The sequence below is a fragment of the Equus asinus genome, chromosome 23 (genome assembly GCF_041296235.1).
Source record: "Equus asinus isolate D_3611 breed Donkey chromosome 23, EquAss-T2T_v2, whole genome shotgun sequence".
NCBI lineage: Eukaryota > Metazoa > Chordata > Mammalia > Perissodactyla > Equidae > Equus > Equus asinus.
In genome coordinates this window covers 14,160,650-14,184,234 of record NC_091812.1, presented here as the reverse complement: position 1 = coordinate 14,184,234, position 23,585 = coordinate 14,160,650, and the positions used below count along the sequence as shown (strand labels likewise).

The 23,585-nt window shown below is 41.6% G+C and overlaps 1 protein-coding gene across 14 annotated transcripts in view; it reads right to left on the bottom strand.

The window, feature by feature from the left end:
• Positions 1 to 5,244: 5,244 nt before the first annotated feature.
• The window catches only part of SLC35D2 (solute carrier family 35 member D2), a 56,363-nt gene continuing 38,022 nt past the window's right edge, over positions 5,245 to 23,585 (bottom strand). For 7 of the 14 annotated variants that reach the window (XM_044756588.2, XM_070495400.1, XM_070495404.1 and 4 more), the window contains 3 exons: positions 8,139 to 8,217; positions 7,027 to 7,109; positions 5,245 to 5,870 (listed from right to left, as the gene is read on the bottom strand). In XM_044756588.2, coding sequence (XP_044612523.1) covers positions 5,634 to 5,870; positions 7,027 to 7,109; positions 8,139 to 8,217 — 399 coding nt within the window. In that variant the 3' untranslated portion in view covers positions 5,245 to 5,633. Of the gene's footprint in view, positions 5,871 to 7,026; positions 7,110 to 7,711; positions 8,034 to 8,138; positions 8,218 to 22,278; positions 22,347 to 23,585 lie in introns of all 14 variants that reach the window. The other 7 variants (XM_014856939.3, XM_070495399.1, XM_044756591.2 and 4 more) reach the window with 2 other exon arrangements.

Here is a 23,585-nt window from a genome sequence, read left to right as displayed (position 1 = left end):
CACCCCCAAGTAATTTTCAGTATCCCCAAAAAGCCAAATTTTCAGAATATTTTCCATCGCAAAGCCTCAGGGATGAGAGAGAACATAGAGTGGAGTCTGGGGAAGTACCAGAGTTGGAGCTTGCATTGTTCTCCCTGGGGTCAGGAAACCTGACTTGCCCAGCGTCATTGTGTGATGATATCCATGGAGTATTCCAACCAGGGAGGCTCGGCCAAGCCTCAGCGTTCAGAGTTTATTGGGGTTCCATCGCATAGGCATGACTGATTGCCCATGGGGCTGATCTCAGTCTCTGGCCCCTGCAGGCATCACCCACAGCCCCCACCCTAAACCATATTATTAGTCTTTCTGGTGTGGCCAGCCCCAACTTGGGTATAGCCAGCCCCCATCCTAAATCACACTGTTAGGCTATCCAGTAAGATCCTAAGTCCCCAGGCAAACGACATTTCTTTCAGGCTTAACATTCCAAGAGTTTAGGATTCTCTCTCAGAAGCCCAGGGCAAAGGCTGGACATCTTTTCGGGTAAGGTTAAATTCTTGACTGCACAGACTGCCTCTTCTAGACAAACTCTCTGAGTCACTGTGCTGGGTGCCTGGCAGGGTGGTCGCCTCTGGTCCTGTCTGCTTTCCTCTCCCCAGCATGGGACCTCTGCCCTACAATCAAGTTGGGGCAAGGACGATTGGGAACCCAGTGTTCTTGGCCTCCTGCACCTGGGGTAGGGCCTCCATCCATGGGCTTGGTAGAGGGGGCCCTGTCCCTCAGCCACACTCACCAGGAGCTGAGCCTCTCCCACTTGGAGATGAGAAACACTGGCGGCCTGCCCCTGCAAGTCAGATCCGGTGACCCTTGATTGGGAGCTGAGAAGAGCTCCCAACGCACTGGGGACGGAGCTTCCATCAGGCTGAGGAGGGGAGAGGAACTGGGTCAAGGCTTAAACGCCACAGGCTCTCACTGTTCTTACCCAGCTTTATCAGGTTTTCTTGAATCAATGTTTCTTCATTTGCTACATCTCCTCGGATGATTTCCAGAGAGCTTAAATGGTTGTTTCTTGAGAGCTTCCTCTAGTTTTGCTTGTTTCACTGGAGAGTGGGTCCACAGAGCTCCTCATGTGGCCATCCCACCTCTGCACAGACTTCTAACATCATGCTCCAGGGAAGCAGTCACAGAACTTGAAGAACAGGTGCCGTGCTGTGACTCGAGCGGGGATCCACATCTCTGTTTGATCTTTGAACAGGGAGGCTACGGCAGTGAAGCCGAACTGCCCTGCCCCATGGCCTCCCTCTCTGGCCCTCCGGCTGCAGACGGCTGACCACCTCTGCCTGGAGCGTGCCCCTGGGCTCCTCCGCACCCATTCAGTCAGCAAAGCTCCACTGGTACTAAGGCCAAAAACGAAACAATTTCCTGAGAAAACATATTAATCTGGAATTTTCTCTCTCCCTCTACAGCAGTAATCCTTACTTCTTTCAGTGCCATGGGCCCCAACTACGGCCTCCTCCTCCATAATGTTTTTAAATGCATAAAATAAAATACATAAAAGTATAAAGGAAACCAATTACCAAAAAAATTCTCACAATATTTTCTGAATATGATGGACTAAAAGTAAGCTTCTTTATGAATATAACTAATATTCATAACATATTCTAATATATTATATAATAATAATAATATATAATACTATATTCTAATATAAATAACAAGAACTAGCGGAGGCTCTGATAACTACCAGAAGACTAAAAGTATGGTCTGAACCAAGAGCCTTCTCAGATCGCCCGGGTTAAAACGCAGATTTGGTTCAGTGTGCACAGCTCAATCCTCCGCATTTCTGACAAGCCCCCACGGAACACTGATGTTCTGGTCCAGGAACCACACACAGCTCTGAGGCTTCTCGGAGGAGACTCTAACCTGGAGTGGAGATGGGAGTCAGAAGCCACACAGATGGCATCTCCTGACCCTGGCCGTCCCCGGGCCTGGCTTGGGGGTTCCGGCCTTCATCCTAAAGGGGCACACTTTCTTATTCCACGTGCTCAGCATCTGATGACAGAAGAGAACCTTGGAGATTCTGAGCTGCTGGATGCCCCGTTCCCCAAAAGCTAAGGAGCAGCAGCTACTGGTCAGCTAAGTTGGCAGTCTCAGCACCCAAAGTGTAGTCACCAGGACGCACACCCATTCACAGAAACAAAAACGACTCACATGTCATAAAAATGACTCACTAACACTTAAAAGTTGAAGCGATCATGCAAAAGGAAAAAAGTAACTAAAGACTCCAAAATTATTGACATATGTCCCTTTGCCATTTTCCTGAGGGCACAAAAAATATATATAAATGAAAATAATATATAACAAAAAGTATATATGATACATCTACTATACATGTAAAATATGTAACTCTTCTCTAAACTAGGTTCTATTCTTTAAGCAAACTCAGCTGTCACAAAACTCCAGTGCCCATGCACCTGAGATATATTTAATATTTAGAAAAATATTAAAACAGCAGAAAAAAGTCCAAATTAACAAGTAGTGTCATTGTTATTAGCAGTACAATAGCCAGAAGCAAGCAAAATATCAAGGATATTAAACTAATTTTTTTTGTCCCATCCAGAGCGATTTTTATGATTTTTCAGTAAGAACAATCTGGAGACCTGAGGCATTGGGCTTCCTTGGAGCTCATGGATCCCTTTCCCACCACCTCTCTGCATCCAGAATCCTCAACTAAGCTTAACTCAAAAGCTGGGGTGGAGCTCCCAGCACCCTCGCACCTCGGGAATCTGGTGCTTTAGAAGAGGCAGCAGAAATTGCACGTTTCAGCCCAGTCACAAGGGCTGCCGGGCTGCTCTCAGGGTGCCCTCTGCTGGCCACACAGAGAAGCAGGGGACGTCTTTCCACACAGGTGAAAATAAAGGGTCCTTCAAGAAGAAACCAAGAAAGGTATTCCGATCAACAGCAAAAGAAAATCGAAATAAGAACCCCCACCCACAGGCATCCTGGTGATGAAAACAGAAGACCGACCACGTGAAGAGTGTAGAGAGCCACAAAAGCACCTTCCTTTAAGAATTCTGAGAACAAAAAAAGTTGGAAGAAAGCAAAAGCTTGTTTTTATATGTTTTGTTTTGTCACTGAAAAAATGAGTTGATAATATTTTTCAAATCTTAGCATTTTTGGTCTCTTGGTTTCAGAAATGATGTTGATGATACAAGAGAAGGTGGTCATACATCTCAGGAGCCCCAAGGTCACACTCTAGAAGTAAACTGAAACAATAAAAAACTCCTACAACTCAACAACAAAAAGACAAACAACCCAATTCACAGATAGGCAAAGGATCTGAATAGACATTTCTCCAAAGAAGACATACAAACGGCCAACAGACACCTGAAAAGATGCTGAACATCACCAATCAGTAGTGAAATGCACATCAAAACTACAGTGAGGTATCAACTCACATCCATTGGGATGGCTACTACAAAAAAAAAAAAAAAAGTAACAACTGTTAGACAGGATGTGGAGAAATTGGAACCCTTCTGAACAGTTGGTGGGAATGTAAAATGGTGCAGCTGCTGTGGAAAACAGTGATGAGGCCTAAAGGATGGGGGTTGGAGGGCTTCCAGATTGGTGGCCAGGTCAATGTGCTGGGAGGGGGCTGCATGTAGAGAGGGCGGAGAAGCTCCAAACCAGTGCCCACATGCCTGGTCCTCTTCGCTTTGGCTGTTCCTGAGTTGCATCCTTTATTATAAGCTGGTATTAGAGAGTGAAGCACTTCCCTGAGTTCTGTGAGCCATTCTAGCAAATTATTGAACTCGAGGAAGGGGGTGTGGAAACCCCTGAGTGATGGCTGTTGGTCAGAAGCACCAGTCACAACCTGGGACTTGGGATTGGCATCTGAAGTGGGGGGCAGTCTTGGGGGACTGGGCCCTTAACCTGTGGGATCTGTACTAACTCCAGGTGGTTAGTAACAGAATTAAATTGTAGGACACCCAGTTGTGTCCAGAGAGTTGGAGAATTGCTTACTGTGAGGGAAAGGCCTCACATATTTGGTGTCAGAAGTGTTCTGTGTGTACAGACAACAACTTTTCTTTTACTATCCCAAAGAATTGAAAGCAGGGTCCCCAAGACATATTTGTGTACCCATATGTTCACAGCAGCATCATTCACAAATAGCCAAGAAGTGGAGGCAACCCAGGTGTCCATTGACAGATGAGCAGATAAACAAAATGTGGTCTATCCATATGATGGAATGTTATTCAGCTTTCAAAAGGAAGCAAATTCTCACACGTCCATGCTAAAACAGGGATCAACCTTGAGGACATTATCCTAAGTGAAATAAGCCAGTCACAGAAAGACAAAGACAGTGCAATTCCACTTAGAGTAATCCGGTTCCTACAGACGGACAGTCCCACGGCGGCTGCCAGGGGCTGGGGCAGGGCACGAGGTACAGTTTCAGTTTTACAAGAATGAAAAATGTTTGCAGGTGGTTGCTCAGCAGTGTGAACATACTTAACACTACTGAACTATATACTTAGAAATGGCTGAGATGGTAAATTTTATGCTGTGTATTTTATAACTAAAAGTAAAATTTCTTTTAAAGTAAATTGAAATAACACGTCAACACAATCATTCCTTCATTTGCCGCCCTGCCCCACATCTGGCTCCGCTTCTAGAAACTGAGAAAGTCAGGGCTGGCAGGGACGTGGAGCTCTAGTTCAATTTTCCAGATTAAAATAACGAGGCCAGCATGGCAAGGCGACCTGCTCTTGGTGGGTTGGCAGCAGAGACAGGACTAAAATGAAGGGCTCCAGTCTCCCAGCCTGGGCCCTACCCACCCTGCACCACAGCCCCGATGGGGACAGGCCATTTCTTGATGAAGATAACAGATCACAACACAACGAGGAAAATATACGTATCACATCAACAGTATCAAACCATCATTCACACGAGAAAACGCACTGTTAATAGTAATGAGAACTCTCATCCATTCAGGGCTCCTTCCCGTGTAACCCTGGTCTGGCAGGTCAGGCCTAGGAGGAAACCGACCTTTGGTGAAACTCCACAGAAAGCCACCTGAAAAACCTGGAGGGATATGAGGAGAGAAACATGACCTCCTGACAGGTTACAGGGCACACCAGTCTTGTTTTTTCCATTATTCTGTGATTTTTCCCAGCATGAGCCTTAAGAGGAATTTTACCCTTCAGGGCAGAGTGAGTGAATGACTGTTTTTCCGCCTGTCTCCAATAATATCACAGTATGAGGCATGCATATAAAGTATTCTTTATTTTATTTTGATTGGGAAAAGATACCAACATATAAGATCAAATCAAAGCTAACAAATAACTTTACTAGCAGTTAATTGACTGATTTTATTAAAATGAAGACGTCTGTTTAAGCCGAAAAAGTGTTCACACTGGCACGTCGCTTTGGCTGGGAGCTTTGAAACGAAGGCCAAGGTGCCAAGAAGGAAATAAAGGCCATCCCAGCATCGACCCCTCGGCCCCTCTCAAGCGCGCGCGGCGGACGCCGGCCGGTGCCGAGAGGACGCGCCGTCGGGCGGGGAGGTGCTGCCCACGCTTCCGCGGGGGGCGGTGGATCGGGGCCGCGGCCTGTGAGGTACATTCTCCCTGTGTTTTGCAGACACTCCTGTTCATGCTTTAACGGGGCGGCGCCGTGGGGGGGCTCCCAGGACCCAAACACCAGGCTTCACACGCCCGCGCCTGGGTTGGCCCGGCCCCACCCTCCTCCCCGGCCCCAGTCTGCCAGTCAGTCTGCAATTCTGTCCCAGATTCTAGCCCTTCAAATCCGGCGGGATGCTTTCTTCGTCCGCCAGTGGTTTCGGTTTTAACTGGCTGCTCAGAGTTAAAAAGGAGTATCTCAAGCCCCCCGCCATGCTGAAAGGGAAAAAAGAGTGAAAATCAGTGGGCGTCACAGGTGGCACGCCAGCAGCTACTGACATCTTTAGTAAATACACTGGTTCATTCAGAAGGAAATTATTGACCCCCTGTTTTTCTCCTCAAGTTTGTATATTACTTGATGAGAATTACCCCTCTTATTTACAAATCTTTGGGGTAGAAAAAGAGTAGAATAAATCTAATACAGAAGCTTGGAAAGAAAAGCAGCACCTGGTTTTTCTTTTAAAGATTGGCCGTGAGCTAACATCTGGTGCCAATCTTTTCTCTTCTTCTTCTCCCCAAAGCCCCCCAATACATAGCTGTATATTCCAGTTGTACGTCCTTCTGGTTGCGCTCTGTGGGATGCTGCCTCAGCATGGCCTGATGAACAGAGCTGGGTCTGCACCCAGGATCCGAGCGGGCGAAACCCTGGGCCACCGAAGCAAAATGTGCGAACTTGACCACTCGGCCACAGGGCCGGCCCCCGAATTTGATTATTATTGAATAAACTATATACTTTTGTCCTAAAATAGCATCCTATGTATGAGACCCCAAAACGCCTTTCAGAAGGGTCTTGGTCACTCCTCCCGTGTCCTTAGCATGTGGTGCTCTGAGGGAGCAGAGGTTTAGTGAGGCCCACCTCACAAGAGGAAGGCACATGAGTTAACTTCAGATCTTGGCCCCCTGAATTTTCATTACACACATTCCCGTGATCCACAGGAGGGAGTGTGTCAGAAAAATAGATGAACTGAGTGATTTACATAAAATAGAAACTGTAATGTCAAAACACCTCCTGCTCTTTCACTTACAACATATTAATCAGACTTTTTAAAATTCATATTTTACTAAAATGAGTTCATTTAGAAAACCCTACTTGGGGCTGGCCCTATGGCACAGTGGTTAAGTTCACAATGTTCTGTTTCAGTGGCCCAACCTTCACCGGTTCAGATCCTGGGTGCCGACCTATGCACTGCTTGTCAAGCCGTGCTGTGGCAGGGGTCCCACATACAAAGTAGAGGAAGATGGGCATGGATGTTAGCTCAGGGCCAGTCTTCTTCAGCATAAAAAAAAAAAAAAGGAGAAGGATTGGCAGCAGATGTTAGATCAGGGCTAATCTTTCTCAAAAAAAAAAAAAGAAAAAACACCACCCACTTACCAAATATTTAACCCTACAAAGTTTAACACAGAGAAAATGTAGTCTCCACCAACTAGCATCCCAATGTAGGCAACGGATACATTCTGCAAAGAGAGAGGATTCATAATTTTAAAAGTAAAGGATTTAGCGGAAAAATACATATATATGGTGAAATCCAAAACTAAACGTTTTAGTTACTTTGCACAGAGTTGTACTCAGTAGGTATTCACAGGATGTTGAATGAATGAACAAAAAACCATTACTATGACTTTATTAAAAAAATGAAGTAAAGTATGGCACGATGACCACAGAACACTGCATCATTCGTGCCCCCTTCTAGTTCATACACGAAGAAGATGTAAGCTCTGCATTTCCAGACCCCATCTCTTTACCACCATTGGGTAGTAAATTTTAATCATATTGCTGCTAAACTTGAAGAGATTAGAGACAATGAGCAATTTCCATCTAGTGAATTCCACGCAGTTCTCAGTCCAGTGTGTGGCAGGGGCCCTCTGGGAGCCAACGGACAAGTCTGCTGTGGACGCAGGCAGCACTCCTCACCCACTCTGGGAGTTCACACGAAGAGAAGAACAAAGCAGCTGCAGGTCAGAACTGAGAACACCCCACCTCCTAGTCGCATGTGTATTCAAATGCATGTACACACACAGAACATATCCACAGACACAGCAGTCCATGAGTTCATTACCTTATTAGCGAGTGTATATCTAGATTGAAAACAGTTCTTCACGAGGACTCCCTTTCTTAGTCGGCAGGTTCTCCCAGAAAACCAAATTATAGATCAGAAGGTCATCTCGGTGAGTGCTTGGAAACTTGGAAATTGTTTCAGCTTTCTTACTTGGTTTTCCCAGACCAGCCCCTCCAGCACCCCCAATCTAAAAGTCATATTTGTCTCTCTTTTGTAAATTAACAAATCCTCTCTCTGTTTTCTGGATTAGGAGATGAGAAGACCTAAGAAGGGATCCCCAGCACAGCTGAAAACACCACAAGCCTCCATTCTTACTCCGCCCCTGGTGACGACAACAACAAATTCAAACTCAGCTTCTCTCGTAAAGACAGGATTCCACAGTCCATTCCCCAATTGGGTCATGCATTCCAAGGTTTCATTCACTTACCTTGATGGCTCCAACCACTGCCGTCGTCAGGGGCGAATTGTAATGGCTGCACAAAACTGTGGAGTACATCAACAGAAACCTGGGCCAAGGAAGCAGACGTCTGAGTGCGTGCCTTACTGTGCTGGGCAATAACAACAGGCTAAGAAAGGTCAGCGAGGAACCCATGCACACGTACTTTAAACAAATACAAAAGAAGAGCATACCATAAAGATTTTATCACCTACATCTTAAACATCTCTTCAACTCCGACTTTTTACAGGAAAATGGTCCAGTCGTGCATAGGCCAAACATTCTACCTTAGGTGTCCTTTTCCTTTTGTCTGCATTTCCCACTAGTGTTTCCATAAAAAGAAAGTAAAGACAACGAGATTGTTTTAATGACCCAAAATCTTTCATTTCACAGCTGTTACAACAGTGGTTTTGATCCTCTCTGTGCATCAGGATAACTGGCAAACCTTTAACACACAGTGGTGCCCAGCAGAGGGTCTCCACCAGTCAGTTTGAGGTGGGGCCCCTGCTGTGCGCGGTATCAAAGCTCCACTGACAATTCTAATGTGCAGCCGCGCTGAGAACCACTGGTGTTAGAAGGGAAAATCAGCTGAGTGATCACTGGCTTTGGACAAAGGAGATTAAAATGAACAGATTCCACGTGTCAATAATACTCCTGTACCCTATTACCAAAGTTAATTCAACAGGCACTCAACATTGACCAGTAAGTACCGACACTTACTTGTCGATAAAACGGCTACAGAGTTGTGACCAAGCAGCAGACAAGAAAATACATACACACAGGAAAGAATGTAGAATCCGATCGGAGGTAAGGAAATGAGTTTATTTTCATCGAGTAGTGGGGAAAATTAGCTGCAACCTAAGTGTGGTAAAAATCCGTCTACCCAGACCAGGTGAGTAAAAGTCAACGGAGTTTACAATCAAAACTGAGAAGGCAACTCAAAAGATACAGAGAGAGCGTAAGGTGTGTTGGGTTTTAAAGCAAATCCCAGTTAGACGGCATGAGCATGGCTCCCCCACTGACAGAGCAGAAAGAACCAGGCTCCAAGAAAGGGCCCAGTCCACACAACCAGCGGCAGGTAGACAGGTCCTGTGGGAATTCCACCCCCGTCCCAGGTCCAGGCCCCAATCTCTCACTGTTGATAACAGAATCCAGATCACAAACCTTCCACACAGGAACCACTTTGGGCCCGAGTATGTTTATGATGGTAGAGACAAAAATTAGAGAGAAGCTACATCGGGCTTTTACGTTAATTGAGGAATAAACTCAATTACAAACACATTTTGTAATCTCCAGAATAATGTGTCTTTGTTATCAAGGTAGTTAAAACAATCTGATAAATTAGAGAATCTAACATCTTGGCTTTTGTGGTTTTAACGTGAAATGTGCAATTGATATTAGACTTCCAATCTTCATTTGAAATAAATAAGAGAATCTGAGTAAGTCTGTACACAGAATGTTTACAAGAAACTGATTTACCACATTTCCAAGTTTGGTTTCTTAGATTTCAAAGTTGCGTGTGTAAATAATCTGGCTCTTTAGCTCCGCTTGGGCCTCATTAGGGCTCGGAATTGCTGGAGAAAAATCAGGTAAATCGCATTTGTAAATGCAGTATAAAATGTTTAAAAACTTTCTAATTCAGTAAATTGTAAACGAGACCAATTTACAGCAAATTGTTTAGGAGATTTTAATCAGCTAAACTTGAGTTAATAAACTATTAATCAAATGAAAGTAAATGTTACTATGTTTATACAAAAATTACTAGCTTCATAAACAGAGCAATAGTATTTATAAATTGAACTTAAAGCTTAAGAAAATCTAAGTTTTTTTAATGTTTACAATTTTAATAAATTCAACGTTAATTCAGGGCCCTGGGAACTATAAATAATCCTATTCATGCATAAAATGAAAAGATTAACACACTCAACCTGATGTTACAAGTGCCTGCTCTGCTTAGCCCAGCAGTAAGAGTACAAAACCCACAGCATCTGCCCTGGGGGGAGTCCAGAGTCTGAGAAGATGACAGGTTACAGTACAGGGAGAGAGGGGGCAGGGGGTGGCGGAGGGGTGCGGAGCACCAATTCAGGGGACCCAGAAAAGCTTCCTGCAAGCTTCCTAAAGTGGGATGCAGCCTAAACCCAGGACAATCATGGGTGTTCTTTATTTTCATTTTTGCTTAAAAATTCCTACTCCAGGATTCCAATCATGCAACATGTTCCCCATCCTGCATTTTCGTGAAACCAGCTGGGCCCACATTCAGAATTAGCAGATAGCTTGGACCTAAGATCCCAGTATCCATCTCCCATGAGTGTGGGCAACTAAGACACACACCAGCTGGGCTGAGCCAGGGGAGGAGCCCCGGTCTCTAACACCCTGGGGAAGTCTGAGTCAGCAGCAGTCCTCCTCAGTAACACATGGCATCTGTTACCGGAACAGCCACTCTCTGTGCAGACAGAAAGGCTGCACTTCTTACTATAACCACTAGGTGTCCCCAGAGAGGGTGCATGGAAAACCACTAGGATCAAGTAGGATATTAAAATTTTTCCCAAGAAATATAATCTATTTATATATGCAAATAAGTACAGATGTAGTCCTCTGGCGAAGACTAAGGTTCTGAACTAAATGAACCTCCATTAACTCAGTACACAGGAAACCACACCACTTTAAACACCAAAAATGTCAACCTCCACATGACAGAAGTTTTGATTTTAGCATCCATGGATTAATAAAATGCAAAGATATTTAAAAGCATTGCTGAATTCTCAGTAGCTTTTTGCCACTCTGTATTTTTTAAATTATATATCATCTGTGTACATTTGGAAAATAACAGCACATATATGCAATACACATTTATTCAGACAACAGATGCCAGCTGCGTGTTTTGGCTCATAGGGCCCCAAGGGATGGAGGTGCCCACGTGGAAACCCCTGGACCAGAACCCTGCCCAAAGGTTTCTTCCTGTTTCTGAAAATGACACAAAAAATAACCGATTTACCCAAGGCTGTATGGCACATTCATGGCAGTCACAAAGAGAAATCAAATGACCTCATTTACAACCTGTTACCGGTTACTATTCTATGTACAGGCATATATATAAAATCAACACAAATACTCAAATAATTAAAGGCCACCTTTACACTCCTTCCACTACCACAATGGTAGCCAAGCACATTACTTTCTTATAATTCCAGATTTCAAAGAATTTCAGTAATCTCACCTTGCCCTTCTGTGGTAAGAACTCACTCCAACCAAAGGCCTCAGGGTGTGCCAAGGATGGCAGAGTCATGGGACAAATATGGTCCATCTTCCTAGAGCATTGGTTTTGCACTAAGATTTGGTTAGTCTGTAAATGAAGGGAATATTTGCACTCTAAAGGTTCCATTGCCCCTGGGCCCCAGCAATACACAGAATCCTGTTTCCTCTTTTATGCTCCATCTCAGCGCCACCAGTAAAGGTTCAAACAATAGAACATTTTTTATCCTATGAGTAGGGAAAATTTGATACTTTTGTGTTTTTATTAAGGAATATATTATTGCTTCAGTGGGATCAAAGGGCCTCCTACTGGGGCAGAAACAGATTAGGATAATCACCTCAGGGCCGGGGGGCTGGTGCCAGACGCTGGAAGAACAAACCAGAGCCTGTCATTTCTCAGCAAGATTAAAAAGACCTGTGCTGCCAGCTTTTTAAAATCTAGTTGTCAACTTAAATTCCAGTCTATATTTTACCTTTACCTGCATTAAATTATCTTAGCTCCCACAATCCAGTTTACCCTCCTGAAATAATTTCACTCCATCATATGCTTTATTTACAAACTCTTGATTACAAACAGCATTTCTTAAAGCTGAGTCCTTCATCATAACTCAAAAAAAAAAAAAATTAAAAGCCTGCCCTTTTCACCACTCCACTGGCTTCCTAACATATACTTTTTACATGTTATAATATTTAATTATATTTTCAACTTGGGATAAAGGTTTAGTGATTGGAAAAAGCAAGTTTGAAATGTAAACTTGAAAGAGTGAAAATAAATAAGAAGCTGAGAGTCAGAGTCCTCTGCAGTCAGGGCTCAAGACTTTCCGCAGGGACCAGAAGAAGGGACAGCCCGGGCCCACGGCTAGTTGTTCTGAAAACCAAGGATATGCTCAGAAGCTTACAATGACTTCTCTTAATATGAAGCAGCCAATGACCCGATCCTTTGAATGAGAAAATGTGAGAAGACAGGATTCTGAAAAGTTTACCATGCCAAAATTGGAGCTTCCTTCCAGAGTAGTTTCAGAAATAAAACTTGACCATGGAAGGTAACATATACGTAATAGAAGAAAGACAGTTGGAGCTACGGGCTATAGGTAGAACCAAATCTGTCTGGGTAAATAAAGGACAGCCAAACCAAACAGACTGACCACAAGAAAGAGAAGCACGTCAACATCAACAATAATTCACACTCACCAAGCGTTTCTGTGTGTCCAGCTCTGTGCTAAGTGCTTTTCACTATAAACTCATTCATCCACATAACCCCACCCCATGGATCAGATACTTCAGCTCATTGTTCCCATTTTAAAGATGAGGAAATGGGGCTCAGAGCAGTTAAATAACTTGTCCAAGGACCCAGAGCCAATAAGCGGCAAAGCCAGGACTCAAATTCAGGCCATCTGATTTCAGGGTTCAGGCACTTGACTGTTGGAATGATGATTTTAGTGTGCTCAAAAGACCCACTGAAAAAACTGAGACCTACCTAGTTTTTATCCTTAAACTTGGGTGAAACCTAAAATGTTAATGATTTCATCACTTTTTACTGATTTATTTATAATTACCATGCCTTTATGACATTTTCATTTGCAAAGTGACTACTGACAAAATAATATATTAAGAACTTTTATCAAGAGAGTGTTTGTTTTCTAAGAAGCACAGTATTAAATGGAAAAACAAATGTATAGAGTTGTACACAGATGGGGTCAAGCCTGGGAGAGGCAAGCCCCAGGGAGTCACATCTCACATCCAGGTGCCGCCCACCACATCACTCACTAAGGACAGTGGACAACAGAGCGTTTACTGCTTGATTTCCTTCATGGAATGGTTAAATGGAAAAGTGAAAGTAAAAAAACAAAACAAAATAAAACCAGTACCACATCAAGTTTATAATGAAGTGAGAAGACTCTGAAACTTGGCTCTGCTGTTCACATGTGAATATGGGCTTAGGCAGGGAAAGGTGCTGGTCTGAGTTTGTCTGATACAGGTTGAATTTTTTTTTGTAATTGGAGAGAAAAAAGTAGATGGTTTGACAAAAGGTGACTCTCAAACACAGTCCAGTAGATTTTTTTTCAAAGTTAAATGTGCACAGTCAACAATTAGAAAAACTACCAAGATCTTACTAAACTTATGCTTCCAACAGTGGCTGCCTGAGTACTTAGAGTACTTAGTACAGAAGTCCCCCCTTATCCGTGGTTTTGCTTTCCTCAGTTTCAGTTACCCTGAGTCAACTGCAGTCTGAAAATATTAAACAGAAAATTCTAGAAATAAATAATTTATAGGTTTTAAGCTGTGGCCATTCTGAATAGCATGATGAAATCTCATGCCATGCCACTCTGTCCCTCCCAGGACCTGAACCATCCCTTTGTCCAGCATATCCATGCTTTATATGCTACCCATCCATCAGTCACTTAGTAGCCAAATGGGTTATTAGAACAACTGTCATGTTATCACCGTGCTTGTGTTCAAGTAACACTTATTTTATTTAACAATGGCCCCAAAGTGCAAGAATAATGATGCTGGCAATTCAGATATGCCAAAGAGAAACTGTAAAGTGCTTCCTTTAAGCAAAATGGTTAAAGTTTTCAACTTATCAAGGAAAGGAAAAAACCCTACACTGGACTGATGTCAGCATCATGGCGGAATGAGCTCTTCCCTTAGACTCACTCCTCTAAGATACAATGAAAAGGACATTCATAAACCAACAGAGGACATCCACACAACACAGAAGACGTCTGAGAGATCCATGCAGCCATACGTCTGAAGGCAGAGGTGCTGGACTCCTGGGGAGGCAGTGGAAGGAGGTAAGGGGATCTCCTCTCCCTCCCCAATGGCAGTGATCGAGGGTGTGGGACTGCACACAGCTCTGAGGTGAGGGGAGGGCAGCCCTCCACAGGAACCCCTTTGCTCTCAGAGCTGCCTCCCAGCCCACGGGAAAGCTCCATACTGAGGAGGTTAGGCTATTGCAGGGACATCTTCACCAAGCCGAGCACCCCAGGAGGGCAAACGGCAATTGCAGAGAGGGAGTGCCCCCAAGATCACACATACGAAACAAAGCACCCCTCCCCTCGTCTAGAACACCAGCTTGGCCAGTCGGCCAAAGTCAGGGACCCCACCAGAGCACCTGCACAAACATGTGTAAAGCAGTGCTGGTCAGGAGACAAATGCAGATGGCCTCTGTTGGCATAGCTGCCAAAGGACAGGCACAGCTGCCAGGGATCATGGCAGGCTCAGAATACACAGCTCCCACCCCTCTCCCAGTGGCGGCAGGTGGAATCTGTAACCACATACTACTACTATGTGATGGCACACTCCTCCCCATCAAATATTATGAAGAGGTATATTAAATCTCCAGACCAAAAGGAAACTGAAAAGCACCCAGAAATCAATCCTAAAGGCAGAGAAATTTATAATCTAAATAACAGTGAATTCAAAATAGCTATCATTAAAAAACTCAATGAGTTACAAGGAAACTCAGAAAGACAGTTCAATGAAATTAATGAACAGAAGGAACTGTTCACAAAAGAGCTTGAAACTATTTTTTTAAAAAAACCAATCAGAAATACTGGAGTTGAAAAACACAATGGGTGAGATAAAGAAAAATCTGGACTCCTTAGATCTGATATTATGGAGGACAGGATTAGTAATTTAGAGGACAGAAATAGAGAAATGCTTCAGATGGAGGAGAAAGAACTAAGACTAAAAAGAAATGAAGAAATTCTCTGAGAAATATCTGACTCAATTAGGAAATGCAACATAAGGATTATAGGTATTCCAGAGGCAGAAGAGAGGGAAAAAAGAGCAGAGAGCTTGTTGAAAACAATAATAGCTGGAAACTTCCCAAACCTGGGGAAGGAGCTGGAATTACAAGTAAACAAAGCCAAGAGAACTTCTAATTACATCAATGTAAAAATACCTTCTCCAAGGCATATATTAGTAAAACTGTCAAAAGCCAATGACAAAGAAAAAATATTAAGGGCAACAAGGCAGAAGAAAATAACCTATGGGGCCAGCCTGGTGGCATAGTGGTTAAGTTTGCACACTCTGGTTCAGTGGCCCGGGGTTCATGTGTTCAGATCCTGGGCACATACCTATGCATCACTCATCAAGTCATGCTATGGCAGCATCCCACATACAAAATAAAGGAGGAGTGGCACAGATGTTAGATCAGCAACAATCTTCCTCAAGCAAGAAAGTAAGATCAGCAACACATGTTAGCTCAGGGCCAATCCTCCTCACCAAAAACAAAACAAACCTACAAAGGAACTCCTATCAGGCTTTCAGCTGACTTCTCAGCAGAAACCTTAAAGGCTAGGAGAGAGTGGAATGATATATTCAAAATTCTGAAAGACAAAAACTTTCAGCCAAGAATACTCTATCCAGTGAAAATATCCTTCAGGTATGATGGAGAAATAAAAATTTTCCCAGATAAACAAAAGCTGAGGGAGATCATCGCCACAAGACGCCCCCTATAAGAAATGATCAAGAAGGCCCTAATACCTGGGGGAGCAAAAGGGTTTACAAAGCCTGGAGCAAGGAGATAAATAAGCAGACAAAATCAGAAAATTTCAGCTCTCTATCAGAACAGGTTAGCTAACACAATTATAAAATTAAAGATAAAGGGAAGGAAAATATAAAAAATAAGTATAATCACTTCATTTTAATAACAAATTCACAACACAAAACAGAGTAAGTTGTGACAACAATAACTTAGGCAGGGAAGAGGAAAGGGATGGAACATGCTTAGAATAGCGAAATAAGAGGCTATCAAAAAATGAACTATCTCATCTATGACATCTTGTATACAAACTTTGTGGTAACCACTAAACAAAACATCAGAACAGAGACACAAATGATAAAGAGAAAACTGAGAAAACCATCATAGAGAACCACCAAACTGAACTAGCAGTCAGAAATACATGGGATGAGAAACAAGGGAAATACAGAACCACCGGAAAACAAGTGATTAAATGGTAGGATTAAGCCCTCATATATCAATAATCACTCTAAATGTAAACGGACTGAATTCAATCAAAAGACACAGAGTGGCTGGATGTATTAAAAAACAAGACTCAACAATATGCTGCCTCCAGGAAACACATCTCAGCTCTAAAGAGAAACACAGGCTCAGAGTGAAGGGATGCAAGACAATACTCCAAGCAAATGGCAAACAAAAGAAAGCTGGTGTTGCCATACTTATATCAGACAAAGTAGACTTCAAGACAAAAAAGACAATGAGAGACAAAGAGGGGCAGTATATAGTGATGATAAAAGGGACACTCCACCAAGAGGACATAACACTTATAAATATATATGCACCTAACACAGAAGCACCAAAGTACATAAAGAAACTATTAACAGATCTAAAAGGAGATATTAACAGCAACACAATAATAGTAGGGGACCTCAACACCCCACTCACATCAATGGAAAGATCATCCAGACAGAAAGTCAACAGGAAACAGTGGCCTTAAATGAAACACTAGACCAGATGGACATAATAGATACATAGAGCAAGAACACTCCATCCAAAACTAGCAGAATACATATTCTTCTCAAGTGCACATGGAACATTCTCAAAGATAGACCATATGTTGGGAAACAAGGCAAGCCTCAATAAATTTAAGATGAGTGAAATAATGTTAAGCATCTTTTCCAGCCACAATGCTATGAAACTAGAAACCAACTACACGAAAAAAGCTGGGAAAGTCACAAATGTGTGGAGACTAAACAACATGCTACTGAACAACAAGTGAATCATTGAAGAAATTAAAGGAGAAATCAAAAAATATCTGGCGACAAATGAAAATGAAAATACACCATACCAACTCATAGGGGATGCAGCAAAAGCAGTCCTAAGAGAGAAATTCAGAGCAATGCAGGCCCACTTTAACAAACAAGAAAAATCTCAAATAAGCAAGCTGAAACTACACCTAACAGAACTAGAAAAAGGAGAACGACCAAAGCCCAAAGTCAGCAGAAGGAAGGAAATAATGGAAATTAGAGTTGAAGTAAATGAAATAGAAACAAAAAAATAACAGTAGAAAGGATCAATGAAACTAAGACCTGGTCCTTTGAGAAGATAAACAAAATTGACAAACCATTAGCCAGATTCACTAAGAAAAAAAGAGAAAAAGAGAGAAGGCTCAAGTAAATAAAATTAGAAATGAAAGAGGAGAAATTACCACAGAAATACAAAGCATTATAAGAGAATACTATGAAAAACTATATGCCTACAAATTGGACAATCTGGAAGAAACAGATAAATTCTTAGACTCATACAACTTCACAAAACTGAATCAAGAACAAATAGAGAATCAGAATAAACCAATCACAAGTAAAGAGATTGAAACAGTAATCAAAAACCTCACAAAAAGTAAAAGTCCAGGACCAGACGGCTTCTCTGGAGAACTCTACCAAACACTCAAAGAAGATTTAATAACTAGCCTTCTCAAACTATTCCAAAAAATTGAAGAAGTGTTAGGAACACTTCCTAACACATTCTACGAGGCCAGCATCACTCTGATCCCAAAGCCAGATAAAGACAACACAAAGAAAGAAAATTAAAGACCAATATCACTGATGAACATAGATGCAAAAATCCTCAACAAAATATTGACAAACCAAATACAGCAATATGTTAAAAGGATCATAAACCATGATCAAGTGGTATTTATACCAGGGATGCAGCGATGGTTCAACATCTGCCAATCAATCAATGTGATACACCACATTAACAAAATGAGGAATAAAAATCATATGATCATCTCGAGAGATGGAGAGAAAGCATCTGACAAGATCCAACAGCCATTTATGATAAAAACTCTCAATAAAATGGGTGTAGAAGGGAAGTACCTCAAGATAATAAAGGCCATATATGACAAACCCACAGCCAACATCATACTCAATGGAGAAAAACTGAAAGCCATTACTCTGAGAACAGGAAAAAGACAAGGATGCCCACTCTCGCCACTTTTATTCAACATAGTATTGGAGGTTTTCACCAGAGCAATTAGGCAAGAAAACGAAATAAAAGGCATCCAAATTGGCAATGAAGAAGTAAAACTCTTGCTGTTTGCAGATGACCTGATTTTATATATAGAATACGTAAGGAATCCATCAAAAAACTATTAGAAATAAGCAACAACTACAGCAAAGTTGCAGGGTACAAAATCAACTTACAAAATTAAGTTGCATTTCTATACCCTAATAATGAACTAATAGAAAAGAGAACTCAAGAATACCATCCCACGCCCCCACTTACAATCGCAACAAAAAGAATAAAATATCTAGGAAAAAATTTCACCAAGGAGGTGAAAGACCTATACAATGAAAACAATAAGACATTATTGAAAGAAATCAATGATGACATAAAGTGTATATGGATTGGAAGAATAAACATAGTTAAAATGTCCATACTACCTAAAGCAATCTACATATTCAATGCAATCCCAATCAGAATCCCAATGACATTCTTCACAGAAATAGAACAGAGAATCCTAAAATTCATATGGGGCAACAAAAGACCCAAAATAGCTAAAGCAATTCTGAGAAAAAAGAACAAAGTTGGAGGTATCACAATCCCTGACTTCAAAATATACTACAAAGCTACAGTAATCAAAACAGCATGGTACTGGTACAAAAACAGACACACAGATCAGTGGAATCGAATTGAAGCCCAGAAATAAAACCACACATCTACAGACAACTAATCTTCAAAAAAAGGAGCTAAGAACATACAATGGAGAAAAAGATAGTCTCTTCAATAAATGGTGTTGTGGAAAACTCAACAGCCACATGCAAAGGAATGAAAGCAGACCATTATCTTTTGCCACGCACAAAAATAAACTCAAAATGGACGAAAGATCTGAAGGTAAGACATGAAACCATAAAACTCTTTGATATTGGTCTTAGCAGCATCTTTTCGAATACCATGCCTACTCAGGCAAGGGAAACAAAAGAAAAAATAAACAAAAGTGACTTTATCAGACTAAATAGTTTCTGCAAGGCAAAAGAAACCCGAATCAAAACAAAGAGACAATCCACCAACTGGGAGAAAATATCTGTAAATCATATATCCAACAAGGGGTTCGTCTCCAAAATACATAAAGAACTCACACAAGTGAACAACAACAACAAAATGACCTGATCAAAAAATGGGCAGGGGATATGAACGGACATTTTTCCAAAGAAGATATATGGATGTCAAACAGGCACATGAAAAGATGTTCAACATCACTAATCATCAGGGAAATGTAAATCAAAACTGCAAAGAGTTATCACCGTACACCAGTCAGAATGGTTATAACTACCAAGATGAAAAATAACACACGTTGTAGAGGATACAGAGAAAAGGGAACCCTCATCCACTGCTGGTGGGAACGCAAACTGGTGCAGCCACTATGGAAAACAGTACAGAGATTTCTCAAAAAATTAAAAATAGAAAATACCATATGACTCAGCTATCCCACTAGTGGGTATTTATCCAAAGAATTTGAAATCAACAATCCAAAGGGACTTATGCACCCCTATGTTCATTGCAGCACTATTCACAATAGCCAAGACATGGAAGCAATCCAAGTGCCCAACGACTGATGATCAGATAAAGAGATGTGGTATATTTATACAATGGAATACTACTTGGTCATAAAAAAGACAAAATCGTCCCATTTGCAACAACACAGATGGACCTTGAAGGTATTATGTTAAGCAAACTAAGCCAGACAGACAAACACCATATGATTTCACTCATATGTGCAAGATAAACTAATACATGGACAAAGACAACAGATCAATGTTTACCGGGAGGGAAGGGGGTTGGTGGGGGTGGGCATAAGGGGTAAAAGGGCACATATATATGGTGACTGACAAATAATAATGTACAACTGAAATTTCAAAATGTTATAAACTATTAATGACCCCAATAAAATAAAATATGCTAAGGTTGCTAAAATCTACAGTAAGTTTTATTACAGTATATTGTTATAATTTTTCTATTTTATTATTAGTTATTGTTGTTAATCTCTTACTAGGCCTAATCTATAAATTAAACTTTATCACAGGTGGGTATGTACAGGGAAACACATAGTATATATAGGGTTCAGTACTATCCTTGGTTTCAGGTCTCAGAACATATCCCCCACAGATAAGGGGGGACTGCTGTACTCTCCGTTGCAGAACAACCAATACCTGGAACAGACATACTATTTAACAGATTTTTCATCTTGAAAGAGGCACAAGAAGTCCCCCTAAATCCAGTCTTTGAAAAAGGGAGGCCCTGGCACAGAGTGATAAGGAATCAGGGCCAGGGAGGGTGAGAGCAGCAGACAGTCAGAGCAGGATCTGGTTGCCTCAGGGCAGAGGCTATGGCAGAACAACGCTGTCTGGAAACTGAGCCTTGAGCCAAACTCCAGGTGGGGAGGGACACTGTAGCCCGCTGAGCCCATACCCTCAAAGAGGCCTCAAGTGGTCCAGGTTAGGGGCAACACCTGGCTACCAGCAGGAGCAAAAACAATTTGTCTCTGCAGTAAAGTCTCTCAAATTCCCAGTTTCAGCCTACAGGACTGATTCAAACTAAGCAAAAGGCTCACAATCACAGGTCACCAAACACACATGAGAGCAAAGCACAATGACAGTCACAAATTACATATTTAGTCAACAAACTACAGATTTACATTGTCAAGAACTGCAGATACTGGAATCATCAGACAGAATATAGAACAGCTAAGTGTGTAACATTTAAAGAAATAAAAGGTACAACAGTCACAAAGATCAACAACGAGAGAGTGTTAGGAATGAACGGACAAGTTCCCCCAAAACTAGAAATTCTACAAATAAAATATAAAATTGTTAAAATCAAAAAGTCCATCAACAGTTAAATATTAAATCAGACAGGGCTAAAGAGAGAATTAGTAAACTGGAAGATATACATAAATGTTTATACTGTAAGTGACTACATGACTGCAATTAAAATCAAGTTTGAGGATTGAAGAACGATCAAAGAGACCATGAGTTGTCACAGTTCATTTACACATAATGAAAATTGGAGTATTAGTGGTTAAAAAAAAAGAAGTAAGGTGGAAATTCATCCTTCTTCACAGGAAAAATCTTTTCATAAGTTATTCCCTGAGACAGTCGTTCACAGACCCTGTCAGACGGGATGAGACAGGGGTGCTTGTGTGCACAGGGAGCCCAGCACAGGAGGTGTACTCCAGAGACCCCAAACGCCGGGGCCCTGAGGAATAAGTCTGCAGTGTGCAGGGCAGGAAGAAGGGCGGGCCGCTCACACTCCCTGTGCATTCTTGTGCAGCTGTTGGATTATTTCCTAGTTGTGTGCATTATCTATTCATCAAAAGGAATTTTCAAGTTTTAGGAAGAGAAAAAAAGGCACAAGCTACATGGCCCCTCAACAGGAAGATACAACTAAGGAAAATTTTAAGAACAAAAGCCTAAAATTATTGGGCAATACAATGACCTGGACATCTCTCCTCAGAAATTTCCCTGAATAGGGCACGTACAGCACTACAGAAAATGGCTGTTATTTCCACACATTTATGTAAAGTGGGGCTCTCGGAAATTCTGCAGCATTGTGACAAAGATAACAAACACAGTCCTGAACTCAATAGTCAGCTGACTTCACTGCAGACCAACTTCCGGCAGTCAACAGACAACACCTCATTTGGAGAAGGTGCCGTTGGTGCTGCTCCTGGACTGCCAGGCTGCGCTCCCAGGCGTTGGGTCCCAGGCCACTCCTCTGCCACAGAGGCACTCTCCAGAGAAAGTTGGAGAAGGACAAAGAGATTTTGCAGAACAGACAGAATGCATATTTTTCTTAGACTTGCCAAGAAATAACAGAGACCAAAGCTTGTATTTATCTATAGTTTCTTACCCCAAAAAACAGGAAAGAAGAAACTGTATGAGAAATAGAACATTCTTCCATTGGTTGAATTCAGTAGCCTATTATCAAAAAGAAATAAAACTAATGGTTAGATTAATAATACTGCAGTTTAATCTATTGGTTTTATGAAATGGTAGATTTTATTCAGGAATCACTTCCCAAAACAGAAAATACAATTTAAAAACTCCTAGGTAATACCAGTTGTGTGACATTGGGCAAATTACTTTTCCTTCCTGAACCTCAGGTTCATTTTACAAAACAGGGATTATTTTTAAAAACTTCCTCAAAAGGTCAAAGTGAGGCTTTAATGAATTGTTTAGAACTTTGCAGGTGACAAGTACTAAATTACAGCTACTGCTGCTGTGGCCACCATTAACCCTTTACTAACCTGTAGCCACAAAATCAGTGTTGGGTTTCTTTTTTTTTTTTCTTTTCCTTTTTTTTTTCCTGCTTGAGGAAGATTAGCCCTGAGCTAACATCTGTGCCAATCTTCCTCCATTTTTTTGTATGTGGGATGCCTCCACAGCATGCCTGGTGAGTGGAGTAGATCCATACCCGGGAACCGAACCTGCAACCCAGGCCGCCGAAGCAGAGCACGCAGGACTTTAACCACTAGGCAACGAGGCCAGGTCCTGGGTTTACTTTTTATAAGGAAAGTTTATTATCAAATTAATAATGTTGGCAAGACTAAGAAAACCTTAAATTCATAAACTGTTTTCAAGAATTTGCAAATGCTCAGAAAGTAACATGAAGAAATGAACTATTATTTGCTACTTACAAAGCAAACAAGTAATTGAGGAGGAGTAGTTGGGAGACAGAGAAGTTTAAGACTCAGTTTCTGCTCTCCGAGAACTTAGTTCCTAGCAAGAAAATAAAACTGACCCTCTTGAAATGACAGGTAACAATAAAAAGTATTTTATTCAGGACTTGTCCGTTGCCTACATCCAAAAATGATTTTAAGGTGACTCAAGACTATACTTTATGTGCTAAATAACATGATTAAATATAAGTTCTATTCACTTTCTATTAAGTAATACTTTGTTAGCCAAGTTTCAGCAACTATATGTTAAAAACCATTGCAATCTTTTTTAAGTTTATAATTCAAAAATTTTAAACCAATTAAAATGGAATTCTCTTCTCCAATTAGGACACCCTTGTCGCACTTTACTGTCCTTGTTTCATTAGTAATACTTTGCCCACCCTCTCTAATCAAAAAGATACACACTAAATGGTGATATTGCTGAAACTGGCTGATGGGGCCACTGGGTTTATTATACTATTCTCTCTCCTTCTGTATA